We start from the raw sequence: 18,045 nt of genomic DNA, 5'->3' as shown, positions 1-18,045 counted from the left end.
TTAATCAGTAGTACAGTCAAATCTTTGCAAGACTTTTTACTTCCTTGTTTATGCTACAAATACCAGAGTTGGAACTGAGCAGATAGTATTTATGATTAACCAGTGTGCCTCTAAGGTTAGCTATACAAACCAGCGGTTGGTCAGATTAGCCCGTGTGTTTTGATAACTTTTGCCCCCTCTCCAAACGGCTGAATGCCAGTGCAGAAGGCACAGGAGATGGGCATTTCAATGCACAAGGATAACTATGAACTTATGTCACTATTTTCTGTGTCCGAGCACTATATAATCATTCTCTGAAATTTACCACTGTTATCCTAAAACAAAGCCTTTTTTAAATAGTTATCTTGTACTCCACAGTACAGAATTGCATGGAACTTTTAATCCATTAAATGAAGCCATTGTTAGTTGTTGATGGTTCTTATTACTTCAACTGAGCACTTTCTTACAATATAGGAAAATCAGAACATTCCGTTAAACAGTTCTAGAACAGTTTTATCTTTGCTCAGCATTCTACGTGCTAAGTAGGACTTTAACATCTCTATTTAGCTAGTAGAGTGCAAGTGATCTTCCTTATTTTTGGTATTGATGTGTAAAGTACTGAACTTTTTAATCCCATTTATACTGCACACAGCATACAGAGCTGTCTTTCATTGACTGGCCGTTAAGTGACTATGAAGAAGAACCATAATTATGCTTAATGATGAGCCCTTGAACTTCTGACTTGAAGTTACTACAAAGCTGAATTATCTTCAAGTGTATTAATAGACTTCAGTATGAAAAGAAAGATGATAAAATCACTGAATTTTCATTATCCGCCGTCAAGCAGCCCTTTCTAATAGGGGGATGAATGAAAGAAGTTATTGTAAGACAGAGGGGAAACTGGTCTAGGAGCAAAACAGAACATTACTATCGAGCACTTTCTAATCCACTTTCACAGTTCCTTAAATGGACACTAACTGAAAATGGTTCTTTATTTGTGATATGTGCAGGAAAGTGAAGTGCTGCAAATGCTTTCCAACTCTTTCGTGCAGGTATCCTGAGATTGAGACTCGTCCTGGCATTGTCAGTAGGCCATGGGCACCAACTGCCCGGAACATAATAAGTCAATGTGGACATATTTCCTGGTTTATGCTCTATGCATTTCTGCGCATACTTCTGCATGAATACCCTGTTTTACTGGGAAACTCATTTAATTTGTCGGCCAAGTTGGTGGCTCTGGCGGAGGTTCACCAACCGATGGGAAGAGTTGGATGGATTCATAGGCAAACCGAGGGGGGGGAGGGGGTTACTAGTTACCGGAAACCCCCCTCCAAGCCTGGGACACTGTATAATTTTGTGTGGAAACCCCCCTCTACAAATCCTGCGTTTGCCTCTGGGATTGGGGGCTTTTCTTGCTGATTACAGATTAGGTGCATGACTTGCCTTACAGCACTGTGGTCGCGAGTTCTATTCCCGACCATGGACTTATCTGTGTGGAGTTTGTATGTTCTCCCCGTGTTTGCGTGGGTTTCTTCCGGGTGCTCTGGTTTCCTCCAACACTCCAAAAACTTTAAGTAGGTTAATTGGCTACTATTAAATTGACCCTAGTCTCTCTGTCTGTCTGTCTGTGTGTCTATGTCTGTGTGTTAGGGAATTTAGACTGTAAGCTCCAATGGGGCAGGGACTGATGTGAATGAGTTCTCTGTACAGCGCTGCAGAATTAGTGGCGCTATATAAATAGATGATGCTAATGATGATGACTGTACCAACACCCAATCATAACACACGCACAAAGACAATCCCAATGCCCCCTCATGTTCATGATTAATTTAAAAGGAGTTTTCCACTTTATATTATAACTTTAATAAATCTCGCTACCCAATAATAATAGTGTGGTGGGACTTCCTCCCCTGGCACCCATATAATTTGCCCCGTTTAACAGGGTCCTGGCGCTTGGACATAGCAGAGATCTCTGTCGCTTACTTTGAGCACTGCTTGGCTCTCTCCGTGCACAACGGCTCTAAGGCTTCCAATAATAGCCGGATTGTGGGATCTCTCCTGCTAGGCAAGTCCCGAACAACGCTGAAGATGGTTGTCAGAGGTTTCAGCTATAAGCGAGTGCCAAGACCCTGCTAATTAGAGCAAATTGTGGTCCCAGAAACGAGACACCCCTCAAACTACTATTAATGGGAAGGCAGGGGATTTGATAAAGGTTTTAAATAAAATTTAAAACCCCTTTACAAAACAAATGAACTAAAGCAAGCACAATACATAGATAAAAAAGAAAAGTAAATAAAAAGGGTGGTCTTAAAGTGTTGGTAGGTTGGACTTTATTGATTTTCCAGGGTGTAGTTCTTGGGACCATGAAGTTAGCATGCACAGTGAAATGCGTTAGCTGGACAAAAACGCGCTTGTGCACATAAAGAAGCAGTACACGTATTACATTTTTTGCAGTTTGTAATGGAATCTTTCTGACTTTGTTTACACAGCAAGAAGTCACGAGTGTTCCCTTCTGCCCACTGCTCCACTTCTCTCCCTCTCATCCTTCTCCCCTCTACACAAATGTCTGATAGGAAAGTAAGTCACTCTTATCTGCAGTATGGAAAGGGATGCGTTGCTGATGGAAATGGAGGGCGGGGATAAACACACACATAGGAGAAGGTCTTATCTAAAAAGTCAACCACAACAATGGTGGTCCTTCCTATTGCCAGCAGACACGGACACAGAATGTACATAAATCCTTCCTGTACAAAATGTTATATAACTATATTTCTGTATATCTTTTTATACAGTATATAAATCAGATGGAACAGCTCATAAAGGTTACGTAACCTGTGTCTAATGGCAGATTAGATAGTTTATAGATTTAAGTAGTTTTCAAACCTTAGAACAACAGACATAAACACCAAATTTATGCATCTCTCAGAAGATAGAATTCCAGTCTAGAGAGTTTTCCTACAAGATTATTAATGATTTAATTTGGCTTCTGGGCCCACGTTACATGTCATACCGCTGCTGAGAATCCGGACCATGCTCCCAATAGAAGGAAGGACCAGTACTATATAGGAAAGTTAGAGTCTGAATAAGTGAGGTTATCGTCAAATTAAAATTTGGATTGGACAGCAAGGCTATGGAGCTTTCTTCCCTATGTGCCCCTAGACCACCATTTTTCCTAGTGTTCGATTTAAATACAATTATTAGTATATTACTATCTATGAAGGTAGCTTTTAATATGAATGTGAATCACACTAGGTAAACATGTTTCTTCTAAATGTCATAAATATTTTATCTGCATGTGAAACACATAAATAAATAGATGACAATTTATTGTTTAGATAACAAATATATTGCAAGTTTCCCAAGTATATTGCAAAACCTTAAGCACTACCAACAATACAATTATATGCTAAAACAATCCAAGTTTTAAAACAAATATCTGACTGTGAAAGGAACCAAGTAACAGAGAATCTCTGGAGAACCCATGTAACAGGGAAGTTTTCTGTCACACTGGGTGATACTGCAAGAACTCACATTACGGTTTATAGTTTCCTATCTGATCTGATGCAGGATTGAAGCACAATGCACCGGACAGCGCTAATGACAGTTTATAATCACACAGGGAACTCACCGTTCTAATTTTCAAGTGTTTTGAAAGACGTGGGGGTGAAGCTTTCTTGTTTCCATCCCCAGGCTGAATAACTCAGAGATAAATGTCAAGTGGTTAAGAAACAAATGTATGTTTTTTTGTTTCCACCCAGTCTCTTCCTCAAAAATCAGCATCTCTGTGCACATGACAGTAAATAAAATCATTTACGCGTGTGCAAGACCGGTCACAGTGTACCCGACGCCCACACACAGTGGAGGCGGCCATTTTTGTTGGCTCAACCAATATATGTGGACCCAACCAATGTTCAACCTACACATTCACCAGGAACTAGCTCCCCCACTGTTAAAGCAGCAGGTACACATTTATATACAGCTCAACAGGAGAACAGTTCTCGTTGGGCTGACGAGGTTACTGAAGGGGCATGAGAAGCTTAGTAAGGCTCCTCTGAAAGAGAAGCGAAACTTTGGAATGAGTGGGAAATTAGTGTTTTGAACTTCCCTGAAGAGAACTCCATGCAGTGACAGGGCCAAACGTTCCAATCTGCACATTCATTAAGTTTGTGTGTGTGTGCACTATTTTTCCCCCAGAAATCCATTGGCTCTGAGGCAGTGCTACCACCAAGAGAACCCTAGAACTGAGAGTATGGGAGACATGACAGGGCTAAGTAGGGAAGCCTATGTAGGGAGTGGGAACTGGCTGTCTCCCAGTTAGGAGTAAGGGGTACAGAGATAAGAGGAAGGGGTAGACTCATGGGGTATACAGACAACAGCATCTCCTGCCCGCCCATCACAACTGGATGCCAGGTTGCTGTTGGCGAAGATTTGTTTGTCTGGGTTCTTGGTGTAGGTCGGGCTGTGCATTTGGAGTACATTTCTTTGGGACCTATGTCTCATTTTATCTGTATTGAAAATGCTTCTGCTCCTTTTGATGTAGAACCCGTTGTAACAAGGCCTGGAGTGGTTAGAGGCAAATGGCACTAATGACAAGTCTACAATCACACAAAACAGGCTCTATCTTTATGAGGGGCTCAGGTAGCCCATGTTTTGTTACGTGGCTCTCAGAAAGAAGTGAGGTATAATTATTGAATACCATTCTGTGCAGAGGTACGCCCAGAGACCCGGGATACACCATGGAGGGTACAAATCTGCTAATTGTTGTTGTATAGTGTTTGTGTTTATTGAGAAGTATTATGTGAAGTTGTGAGGCTTCCGGCTCCAGCACGGACTCTGAAATCCCCTTCCTCAGTCTGTCACTCCACACAAGGTAAAAAGTGTAATAGGTGAGTCTAACACCTGAGGGATTCAATATTAGGGCGGAGGGGTGTCTGAGGGGTAGGGAAACCTATTGGGCCCAGTATTCTTCCACCAGCCTTAAGGGTTCATGTGTGCAATATATTTAATGAATGATAACTTCACCAAAGGTGAAAATGTTCATTATAGATGCAACTAATGGTAGCAGACTCTACTCTGTACCCTGGTCAGGACATTAAAACTATGGGGTATATTTACTAAACTGCGGGTTTGAAAAAGTGGAGATGTTGCGTATAGCAACCAATCAGATTGTAACTGTCATTTTGTAGAGTGCACTAAATAAATGACAGCTAGAATCTGATTGGTTGCTATAGGCAACATCTCCACTTTTTCAAACCCGCAGTTTAGTAAATCTAGCCCTAAAGGTTTATCTATTAATGAGAACTGAAATATAACTATCTTTCCTATTCATAGTCATGGTGGTTCATTGTATATTGCATATACTGAATTGATGTATTTTAAGAAATGGTGCACAAAGCCTTAAGGAGTTAAAACATTTATGTTACCAATAATGTCACCAAATAACCTGTTCTCTTTTCTAAAAACAGATTAAGAAACATATTTCTGAAACCGTCTAAAAAGGAAAAGTGGAGATGTTGCTCATGGCAACCAATCAGATTCAAGCTCATCATAGTCTAGAATGTACCAGATACATGATAGCTAGAATCTGATTGGTTGCTATGGGCAACACCTCCAATTTTCTTTTCTTTTTTTAAAAGAAAAGAAAAGGAAATGAAAATAAAACGAATAACTTATTTTAAAGAAACCACAGCCAGTCTTTAGTAATAAAAGGAAGTATAAATTTAAATGGTAAGAGGGAATTTTGAACTAAGCATCATTCTTCTTAAAAAGGTTACAATATTTTACCAACATTGGTTATACTACGCCTCGACGCCTTACTGCGTGACCAACTGGACTTTCACTATGTCACTATGAATGTCAGCTTGTGTACAGACTAACCAGGAGGCACACAACTATACTTGTTGTGTGATATCACTCCAGCTGGAGCCGATGTGATAAGCATTTACTTGTGGCCCCTGTCTCTTTGTGAAAGTAGGTCAGAGGCCTGCTAAAGGTTGTGTCTGAGACGCAAGTTATCGTATCTACCACTAAGTGACGAGATGTGGTCAATTTCTCTGCAAAAGCGAAAATGGTTCATCTGCGGCTTTCACTCTGTATGTCGTCAAAGAGCAGTATGAGTCAAGGAGGACTGAGCCCTAACTGGACTACATCCCCCACGATGCTCAGCTAGCCACTGCATCATCATCATCATCATCTATTTATATATGGCGTCATTACTGTACAAGACACTTGTACTGAGATAGTGCAACACCAAAAGAGACAAATGTAAATACTATTACATGCAAATCTAATTCACAAACATTACATTAATAACGCATTGGTGTTCTGCTTACAGCTGATTTCTGCATTATGCTAAAATCTTCAGTAAAACCTATGGGCACTGAATAACTTATATATCTGCTTTTTCCTATTCATTAACATGAATGGCGAGTGACAAAATAAAGCAGCATCAATAGGCTTCAATTAAACAGCGCTCCTAGTGGTCACATAATCATGTAAAATTGTGGAATCTTCACACAATGTACACCATATGGTAGAATTATCAAACCTATTAAAAGTGGAGGTGTTGCCCATAGCAACCAATCAGATTCTCGCTATCTTTTTCTAGAATGCACCAGATAAATGATAGCTGATGTTTTCATTTTGAGGAAAAGAAAAGCACATACATTAAGTTTAACCAGCAATTTTTATGTTTGGCTTCATTAGATTTTTACCTATTCCACAAAAACAGCTTATCCGTTTAAACAGCGGATTATTTTCAAGCCTATTTTTATATTTGTTTGCATTCCACAAGAATTATGCGAGATGAAAATTACCTTCATTCAGAGAAGCCGAGCGGTTTCTGTAAAGCCACGTGTTGTGTCTCTATTTTCACATTACACAGGAAACACCAAAGCTGTCTCTTGGGACTTTCATTGTGAATTGCTGAGCGCTACAAAACTCTGATCTTTGTGGAGCGTGGAATCTTCTCAGTGATCACCTGACATTATGGGGCACATTTATCACTGTTCGCATAAAGTGAAAAATAGATTTCAATCCTTATCGCATTGATAAGGATTGAACTATTTCTCAAATTTATGAAGGACCCAACACAGAAACAGCAGTTCCAATAAACTGCTGTTTTTGTGCTAAAAAAAAACATACTTACCCCGCCTCTTCGGAATGCGCTGTTTCCGGATCTCCTCCTTGTCCTCTTCGTTTTCCTTCATACTGCAATTGCACATGTGCAGTTCGAAGAACTGGACATCCGCACAAAGATCTCCGCTCTGTCTCTGCAACTATAGTTGCAGAGAGAGCGGTGAGTGACAGGGAGGGATCATGTGATCCCTCCACACATGCGCTGTTCTTAGATCTCCCCTCCGGGAGATGAGATCTCGCTGCCGAGTCCTGGAGGGAGTGGACACGCAAATCGAGTCATTAGTCTTCGATAGTGCAGCTTTAAGATAAATAAAAAATGAGGGCTCCCCTGTGAGTATTTGTAACAGGCGTTACTGTTTCATAGGACACCATGGGGCACATTTATCAATGTTCGGCAAAAGTGAGAAATAGTTATCAATCCTTATCGCATGGATAAGGATTGAACTATTTCTCAAATTTATGAACAACAGATCACAGAAACAGCAGTTCCGATAAAAAATGCTGTTTCTGTGATTAAAAAAAAAAATCACACTTACCCCCCTCTTCGGAAGCGCTGTCTCCGGATCTTCTCCTCGTTCTCTTCATTCTTCAATTGCGCATGTGCAGTTCCAAGAATTAGACATGCGCACAAAGATCCCCTCTCTGTCTCTGCAACTATCGTTGCAGAGAGAGAGAGCTGTGAGTGACAGGGAGGGATCATGTGATCCCTCCACACATGCGCTGTCCAGCTCTGCTCTTCGGCGCAGAGCTGACAGCATTGGATTTTTTCGATTCTGATAATGTACGCCAGCTTCAGCCTGACTGGCCAGAGCAGTCACCATACTGTTGAATGGTGACTGCTCGCAAAAACGATCAGGAGTGCAAAGCAGCAGATGTCCATGATATCTGCTGCGATGCACCTTTAATAAATTTGCGGAGGGCACATCGGTACCCGATTTCCATGGTAAGTGCACGATAGCGCACTACCGTGATTTCTTAAATATGCCCCCATGTTAGCTGTTCGTTTTAGTTCTAGTCAGGTCCTGCCCTGTTCACATTACAGCATGCGGACTGCAAGTGCTCTGCGGCTACACACAGTCACCACAGTGCAGAGATGAGGGATGTGGACAGCGCTTGAACCTAGTCCCGTTACATTAGTTTGTCTGCTGACTGTGAGAACATTGCTGCTGTGTGACATGTCCTGCACGGAGCACAAACCAATCCTGCTGCTCTAACTTCTGTAAATAAAAACTCATACTTGGTCTATTTATTATAAATAACTGACCAGGAGATAAGTATTATTTTTTTATTACTGCAATAAAAAATACCTGTTGCCTGCAGTTCTAGAAAAGAAAATAATAAAAAGGTAATAATTGCAGATGCGTTACTGGCCCAGAGCAGTAAGAAGTAATACGGGCTTTACCCCGGGGTCTTTCCAACTGTACACACTCGCTATAGAACTAAGAGGCGGAAAATGGGAGGTTTGGTTTTTCTTTGCTTCACAATATACATGAAAAATCTCCGCTTTGCATGGTAACAAGTATCGTGGCAGTGCTCGAACGTCATACGTGTCCCATTGTCGACATCTCAGCGTGACAACAGATTAAAATCATTTAAAAAATGCTATATATTTTTTTTTAATAAAGCATTTATTAAAGAATGAAGGTTTTTAAATATTTTTTTAAAATAATATATATATTTTTGTATAAATCTTTATGTTTATGGAACTGAAAGGCCCAATTATCCAAGATCACCACCTAGGGTGAAGCTCAAGACAAGTCTTTCAAGACCAGCGGAGAACACTACAGGACTCACTATAGAAGAACGTGTGCCGATGGAGATCAGCGATGAGTCACAACCAGATGAGGTTGGCCGGCGTGGGGGAGAAGAAGTGACTCATCAGACAGAGGGCCCAGCAGGAAGTTGCGGGGGAGAGACGAGGGAGGGGGCTCCCAACCACACACCTGACTTAAAAGAGATATTAAACCACCCATGATGCTCACATATAATAGTCTTGGGAGAGTGTTTACCCATGGCCCTATTTTAATCCTATAGTGCTGTGTTATGTTATGAGTGTGTATGCATAGTGCAAGGCAAGATGTACTAACCCACCCTTGCTTTTCAGGTGCACCTACTCCGAAAATTGAGGAATTCGAACAAGTCCACCCCAGGGATCATCTAACCCTGGCACTAGGACCCAGGGAACAGAAAACGATTGCCATTGTGAGGCAGAGAATGTAGGTGAGGTGAGAGGTAATATTTGGGGTGAGAAGCCATCAGAGGCAGTGCTCAGGTAGAGACAGGAACTGTCAGCAAGTTCGCCGAGCACCGACAGAGATTTCAGTGACCGGAGAGCGGTCTCATTAGCTAAGGTGAGAGAGTGAAGTCTGAAAGATTGCAAACACCAGAAGCCTGATCTTTGGTGGGCAACTACAGATGTATTGTGAGCCGTCATAAAGTGATTGTAAAGCCACCTATGGTTGTGCAGGACAGGAATTGATAACTGTCAGACATATGAGCTGAGAGAGACTTCAATCAAGGTGACAAGGAGGAAAGCCATCGTCATCTCTATAGGTTGAACTAATTTCTGGACACAGATAAATTACTCTCAGTTGACATACATTCTTTACTCACACATGACAATACACACACTCCATACTATATTACCCATAGCTGCCTGCCCTGTTCTTAGAGACTTGTTCACATCTATCAGATATCATGTGTTGAGAGACTGAGGACTAGATTTACTAAGCTGCGGGTTTGAAAAAGTGGGGATGTTGCCTATAGCAACCAATCAGATTCTAGCTGTCATTTTGTAGAAAGCACTAAATAAATGAAAGCTAGAGTCTGATTGGTTGCTATAGGCAACATCTCCACTTTTTCAAACCCGTAGCTTAGTAAATCTAGCCCTGAGACTGTTCCAAGTTTCATCCATCGGCAAACGTGCCACAGAGAATTGGGGTTTACACTCCTCTTTCCCCAACACTACAATGACCACCCTGGTAACCCCTACCACCAGAACCACTAGATAATAAATATTGTATACTATCAGTGAGAACTATTGCTTAGCATAGAATTGTAGTTGTGTTGTTTTTGATCCATGAGTTTGTGCAAATGATTGGCAAGGTGAGAAGCCCCATTCTTATAAGAGTTATATACTGGACAATTTATTTGTACCATCTGCTGTTTAGTTTAACCAATCCTAATTATTATTATTATTTACACCCTATTCTCAATTATGTATTTATAAATATCTGTACGTGTTATTGTCTTTTGCCGCTGGCCTTTCTACCACCAATCCACCATTTCCCCACTTCCTCTTTAATAAATGCGCCACGGTAGTTATTATAAATTAGTGGTTTTATAACTGAGGCTCGGTAACAGGTACAAGGGGTCTCCTGAGTTGACTGAGTGAGTGTGCAGAAGGGGCGTTAAATCCCTTTTTTTACATTAGTGAACTGAAATTATTACCCCAAATTTTTACCCCCTATGTATTATTACATAATACATTACCAAAATGTGGTCAATATCCACACTGTCTGGATAATTCAATTCAATTCACTCTGATGTGCTGGAAGATATCGCAGCGAATTCCATTACCCGAACATCGCTGATTTTCCGCTACCACCGCCGAGTGCCTTCACAACCGTCTCGGAGGCTCTCGGAGGCATGATATATAAATAGTGAAATTTCACAAGTTCTTCCCACTCAGGTTATACTGCTTAATTTAGCTTTTGGCAAATGAGTGGGAGAACAATTAAAGTAAAACAACAAAAAGCAACAAAAACCCCCTAGAAAAGTGGGCGTCTGGAGCAGTGACAAGTCTAAAAATGTATGGGAAAGGCACTGAGCCAGGATATGATTGCTAACTAACCACAAGCACTTCAGTAAATAATAAAACACTATAGTGCAAAGCAGAAGTAGCCAAATTAGGTCATTTTCACCAAGCAGTGCCAGAGGTGGTTTATGTCTAATTAGCTTTGATCCTCTTATTCTTAAAAGCAGTGGAATAACAAACCGCTGGCTGCACTATTTCTCCACTAATGTTACCTCACCAGTGACTGGTTCACTAACAGCAATGAGACAGTCACGTGCACCAATGATCATATTTAGCTGACAAGTACTTGTATATCGTATCTGCACCAGTCATCTGCACTAGAGAAAGTGACTTGTGTTCTCATCCAGTACAAGCTCTTTTACAGTGTAGCTTTACCAGTGTTCTGCGCTAGAGTGACTGTGCAGGTGTACTCATCCCACACAAGAGTCCTTGTTTAGTGTAACTGCACTAGCAGTGTAATTACACAATGACAGTTCAACTTATGAACGGTTAATGAGCAACCGTGTCCAAGGTGATGTCACCATGGAACTCAGAGGGAAAGGCAGGAGCGGACAGAAGGCAGCACGGTGGCTAAGTGGTTAGCACTTCTGCCTCACAGCGCTGGGGTCATCAGTTCTATTCCTGACCATGGCCTTATCTGTCTGGAGTTTGTATGTTCTCCCCGTGTTTGCGTGGGTTTCCTCCGGGTGCTCCAGTTTCCTCCCTCCAAAAACATGCTAGTAGGTTAATTGGCTGCTATCAAATTGACCCTAGTCTGTCTATGTGTGTGTGTTAGGGAATTTAGACTGTAAGCTCTATTGGGGCAGTCACTGATGTGAGTGAGTTCTCTGTACAGCGCTGCGGAATCAGTGGCGCTATATAAATAAATGGTGATGATGATGGTAATACTCAAGGATCATGATATACGTACATTAAGTCAAAGCGCACAGCAACACAGGTGAGAACCTGTGGATCAACTAACTACAGATTTCAGACTGTGGTACGAGCAGCCAATATAATCGAACAAGGTCTACAGATAACTCCACAGAGTAGGAGTCGAGTGCATAGAAGTGCTCATTACACATGGCAATGCCAGTTTGTGAGTTCAGCAGCACAGGCGACTGACTGAGGAATGGGGGAAGGTCATATGGTCAGATGAATCATTTTCACCATATTCTCTGCAAACACATGTGGCACCAACTTAAAAGAAAATCTCTACAGCCCGATTGCGAGTTTCCAACAATGAAGGGGTCTGGTGGTTGTGTAATGTGATGGGCTACATTTTCTTGCTATGGTTTGAGTGCAGCCATTATTTTATTTTATTTAGCATTTCTTTCCTAACTGGAGGGGTGTCTTCTAAGAGGACAATTCCCCTAAGCACAGAGCATTTTTCACCACCATCTACCAGGCATGGAAAACTGATTCATCCCTCCTGCACAATTCCATACATTGGTAGACTACGCCATGGCGCATACAGACCTAACTCGCACCGCCTGATGGTCGAAAACCCTCTTATGTGTCTTTCTTTTGGCGTTTCCATTTCTTTGCTCACTCCCTGTAATTACGCCAGATCTCATACCAGTGTTATAAGAACACAGTAACTACACAACTGCTCTGTACTCATGCCTGGAATCCTCCAGCACATTGATACATCAGTTATTCTAACAATCACTCCACTCCACAGGCTTGTAACTACACCAGTGATCGAACAGTGTAGGGGTTCCCATGTTATTACAAAACAAGCAAACATAAGACTAGTACGACCACTCTGCAAACTGCCCCCAAACATCCTTCAAGACTCAGCATACAACAGCTCCCCTGAACATAGTCTCCAAACATCGTTGTCATTATAAAATTGTTACTAGGGACTTCTTGCTGAGCTGGTGCACCAACCCACGGCATGCGGGATTCTGTCTCATGGAACTTGGGGGAATGCAACCCCTATAATCATAGGTTTATTGAAATTGATAGTAGCATACTTTTTTGCATTTTAAATACTCCTGATTAAATATAAAAACATGGAACGTAGAATTTTACACAGAAAAAAAAAATACAAGCATCGAGTTTGCCAATTTTTTGTATATTTGTTTTTTTGGGAGGGGTCCAATCCAATGTTTGGATTTTTTTTTAATGTATATATTCTTTATCTAGGCCCAGCGATGGTGGAGGCCCAGCGAATGTGGTGCATCCTCCTCCTGACGCCCCGGCTTTGGCCTCTGAGCAGGCGTGAAGCCCATATTCCCTATTGCAAACCTTACAATAACATTTAGGGCTAGATTTACTAAATGGCGGATTTGAAAAAGTGGAGGTGTTGCCAACAGCAACCAATCAGATGCTAGCTGTCATTTTGTAGAATGCACTAAATAAGTTAAAGCTAGAATCTGATTGGTTGCTATAGGCAACATCCCCACTTTTTCAAACCCGCAGTTTAGTAAATATACCCCTTAGAATCCTACTCTTTTTTTCCCATAAAGTACAAACCAGAAAATTTAAAGTGCTAAAAAATGTTAATTCCTATAAAAAAGTTGTCATAGCTGCAATTAAAAGCTTTCACCACAAAACATTAAAATTGTGTCTTCTGCTTGTGTAATAGAAACTGGTGTCACAATGTAGTTTTCAAACATCTTTCCAGTCAGAAAATCACATTAATACACATAGATCCTAGAAGGAGGTAAATGTATTTGTCTTGTCCTGCGATAGAGCAGTTTTATTGTCAGATGCTGTCACACAAAGGGACAAACAATGTAGAAAAATCCCATTGTCAGTACCCAGGGGTTGGTCCGCAGACCCCAGACATGAAAGTGATATAAGTAGTTGGCCCTTTATTTTGCAGTAAAGACATTGCCCAACATAGAAATAAACAATTACATCCAAAGAGCATACAATTGCAAAGGGGGGAGGGGATTATACCCACTTCCCCCCATGTGGACAGCCATGCGGAGTGTGAGTCAATATATCACATACTATTACCAACAACAGCTATAGATCTATAGAAGCTGCCTGCACCTTGTGAATTCAACATCTCTAGTTCTTTTCTAACAAACCACATTGTAAAACCTGTATTAGATTCTTTGTCACTCTTATTCAACCAGTGCAAAGTGCTCGATCTTATTTCTGGTAACCTGAAGACTGTTGCAATCTTTATAAAAATGCAAAATAGTACCAGACTCCCACTAATCACCATTAGGAAGGGTGATAACACATCAACAGGTTGTCACAGAGCCGTAACTTAGAATTCTAGCGCCCTGGGCGAGAAAGACAAATGCCGCCCCCCTAGCCCTCAATTTCAACCAAATTAACCTAAAATATTCCTAAATTGCGCCCCCCTTCAGCATTGCGCCCTGGGTGGTCGACCCTGTCGCACAGCCCTAGTTACGGCCCTGGGTTATCACAGTTCAAGTTCATCCGCTCTCTAAGCAAAAAGTTGCAAAACTAGTTACAATCTATGAACTAAAATACATAATAATAACAAAAAAAAACCATTGAAAACAAAACACAATGCTGCGACGTAAAAGTGACAGAGCCCGTGCACAATAAGTGTGGCTTCCTTTACTGGAAGCAGTAACATCTACCCCGTGCTCTCACCCACCACTACTGAAGTACGGTGCATTCTATACCAACCACTAAAGACAGCTACAAACCTGAAGGTCATACGACACATGGTTCTCCTTTCCCCAAAGGCAGCGAGGGACTTAGACCTCTTTATAGATGTTGCCATCAGAATAAAACCACGGTCCTGAAGATCAATCTCATGCTGGAACTGAAGGACAGTAAGGACAGAGGAGCGATGCACAACGTCTGACTGTCACAAACAACCAACAGAGTCTGGTCAATTCAAACACATAAAAGTTCCCCTGACAGATTTCCTTTGGTTGAAACAAGCTTCCTCTTTCCTGGGGTCTAACTCTGAGCTATATTATATCTGTTACTGGCTTCCTGCTTCACTAACTCATCGTCACAGCAATAACCTGAAATATTCTTTGCATTATTAACGAAAAAACAAAGGGGAAATTCCACACAAATATTTTATTTTTTAAAATTTGAGCAGCTTCCTTATTTACAAGAAGTGGAAAGTGCCAGGGGCTATGTACTCTGTGGGCAAAAAAAGCTATTTGGCAGTGACATCTAGTTTCTTTGTTAGTGAAATGCATTCAACCTTATTTTCTACTGTTTTTTATTTTTCAAAGCTCAGTTGTGTCAAAGTAATTTCATAGCTGACCCCACAGTAGCCAAATACCTATGGCTTCTAAACAATGTAAGATTGGCATCTAACCTACTGACTACTATGGGTGTTAGATATAGATATTCAATAAGATATGCGTCCAGTCCAAAATTTAGCTAAATCCAAGTTTTGTTTTTACTTCAGGAAGCTTTCGATTTAAGCTAAATCTCTAGGAGTCGCTTAAAGAATCCAAATTCTGAAGTCACCGCAATTCTGTGCTTGACAGGAGCTTAAATTACACAGAAGATTTCATTAATTAGGTCCTTCCATCTTAATTAATATGTGAAAGAGGGTCACAATTTGATTGAGTATTCGGCTGAAGTCTAAAGTATGGATTTATTAATAGCGTCCCAGCATTCTAAATATCATCATCATTTATTTATATAGCGCTACTAATTCCGCAGCGCTGTACAGAGAACTCATAAATATTATTTCGTCTGATCCTGATCTAAATATTTTAAGTAATGTTCCTTAGACTAGGAAAGGATTTATATCCACAACATCAAAAATAAATTAATTTCAGTAGGAATATATACTTGTATAGAAAAGTATCATTAAAATTGTAATGATATCTTTACAATTCTACAGGACAATTAAAGAATACAAAGAAATCTGAAACTGATGAAGATCACAAATTAAAGCCACAATTATAACTCAGGGGCCTATATATGAAAGCTACCAGATATGTGGGGTGGTCTGCATTGTAAAGCACCAGCAATTTAGGGGACCTGCATTGTAAAATCACCAAGGATTGGGAGGTCTGCATTTTATAGCGGCCTCCAGAACAGCGTTGGGATTGTATAGCAGTCACTAGTGTGTATTGTGAATTGTGCTATCTGTATTGTATAGAGGTTAATAGAATGCTGCCTGTATTGTATAGAGGCCACTAGATTATTCTCTGTACTGTATATTGTTTATTAAGATGCTCTCTGTTTTGCATAGCGGTCATTAAGATGTTTTAAATCACACTAGAATGCTCTCTGTGTGGTATATCAATCACTAGAGTGCTGGCTGTATTGTATATTGGTCACTAGAATGCTCTCTGTGTGGTATAGAGATCACTCGATTGTTCTCTGTATTGTATAGAGATTAGTGGAATGATCTATGTATTGTATAGAGATCATTAGAATGCTCTGTGGTTTGAAAGTTTGCTGTGTTGCATAGAAATCAATCTAAAAATCTGTGTATTATACATCGTCCACTATGATACAGTCTGTATTGTATACCGGTCATTAAGATGCTCTCTGTATTATATACGTCTATAGAATGCTGTCTGTATTGTATATCGGTCACTAGATTTCAGTCTGTATTGTATATAGGGCAATAGAATGTTATCTTGTTGTATCTCAGTCCCTAGAACAGGCTCAGCACTGACTAGTAGTCAGGTGGGACTGTGTAGTATTTGATTATATCTCTTTTACATACATTATTCATATATTTCGTTGCCTACATAAAACCACACCCACATTAGACAAACCACGCCCATGTGGTTTTCACCACGCCCATTTCTTCGTTGTGCCTGTGTCCCTTGCTTGTGTTTGCACCTCAGGCTAAGAGGTAGGAAATTGGTCGGGGATGGATACGAAAATATTGTGAAAACAATCACTGCAGTAGATGCGCAGGGTCACTATTGGGGAAAACGAGGTTAGAATGCTGAGGTGCCAGCCCTGCACACAGCCTTGTAAATGTTTTACATTTTGTAATTAGTGATTCAAAAATTAAGCTTAGCAGACCCACATTAATCATTACCCTCCCATTGTTCAACAATTCACTACACAAGATGATTCCCATAGATGACCCCCTATCACCTTCTACGTTTATCTCATTATACAACACCTATGAATACATTATGGCCCCATATTATTGGTGTATTTATTTATTTATTCATTCATTACCTATTTATTGAATACATAATACAAGCAAGGAAGAGCAGACCCGTTTCCAATTGCTCAGCCATTTTAAACAAGTCCATATATTTGTAACCAAACGAAGACATGCATTTATAGCTGGATATTGTAAACATGAATCAGATTTTCTGAGTATAAGTTTCATATTGCTGTAATGCAAGCGTGCCATTACATGTCTAGAAGTGACAGCTCGTTATGTAGAAGTTTCAAGAGGTTCCGTCAGTCACATGGTGTAACACTGTGTTTGGTGAGTAATCCACTGTACTTTTCTAGGAAGCAAACCACAGACTAGGATCAACCAGTTCAAGTAAACCAATTACATTTAATTTTACACTCGAATGATGAATAGAAAGATGTATAAGAAATACTCCTCATAACTTGGGTGATTTGCCTTCAGTTATCCTGCTGCATATTCTATCATAAAATCCACTTCAAAACTAGTGTAGTGCAGCTAAGTGGTCCTATGAAGCAGACCTTTTGATCTCATTTTTATGTAGTGAAGCCTTTGATAAGAACACAAAAAAATATCCATTATTATTATTATATAATAATAACATAGACTGACGTCAAATAAAATATTGCTCTTTTTATTTGTATAGCACAAGTCAGAGCTAAAGCTGTCTCGGGGTGGAACGGCTATGGGGACTGGATATGCACGTTCAGCTGCTCTGCAAAGTGGCGGTTTATGGGGTGGTGGTGGTGAAATAGCAAAGTTGCCCCCCAAATATTGGTAGGGAGCCAGGCGGTTGCACGTTGCACCTCTGTTAGATGTAATTTAATTTTCACCATATATTTTGCCTATTCTGCACCGCTGTTTTGAGCTTGGCAGTAAATCTCTCACCAATACTGCAGGGGGAAGTTCTCTGTTAGTGAGCACCTGTCACTTACAAAGAGGACATCATTTGCGAAGCTCACAGGATGCACACAGCAAAAAAGCTTTGTTTTTTCATTGTGCATCTAGATCATGTTGTGAAACTACAAGTTCCAGCATGCTTTGCTGGCTA

At 40.6% G+C, this 18,045-nt stretch overlaps 1 protein-coding gene across 2 annotated transcripts in view; it reads right to left on the bottom strand.

The window, feature by feature from the left end:
* The window catches only part of SH3BP2 (SH3 domain binding protein 2), an 81,972-nt gene that overhangs the window by 20,699 nt on the left and 43,228 nt on the right, over positions 1 to 18,045 (bottom strand). Inside the window, exon 1 of one of the 2 annotated variants that reach the window (XM_075194284.1) lies at positions 14,554 to 14,818. The exons of the other annotated variant lie outside the window; for it this stretch is intronic. Coding sequence (XP_075050385.1) covers positions 14,554 to 14,630 — 77 coding nt within the window. The 5' untranslated portion in view covers positions 14,631 to 14,818. Of the gene's footprint in view, positions 1 to 14,553; positions 14,819 to 18,045 lie in introns of those variants that run through there. 2 annotated transcript variants of the gene reach the window in all.

The sequence above is a fragment of the Mixophyes fleayi genome, chromosome 1, assembly GCF_038048845.1.
Source record: "Mixophyes fleayi isolate aMixFle1 chromosome 1, aMixFle1.hap1, whole genome shotgun sequence".
In the NCBI taxonomy this organism is placed as follows: Eukaryota; Metazoa; Chordata; class Amphibia; order Anura; family Limnodynastidae; genus Mixophyes; species Mixophyes fleayi.
This window is presented reverse-complemented; position numbering and strand designations above follow the sequence as displayed.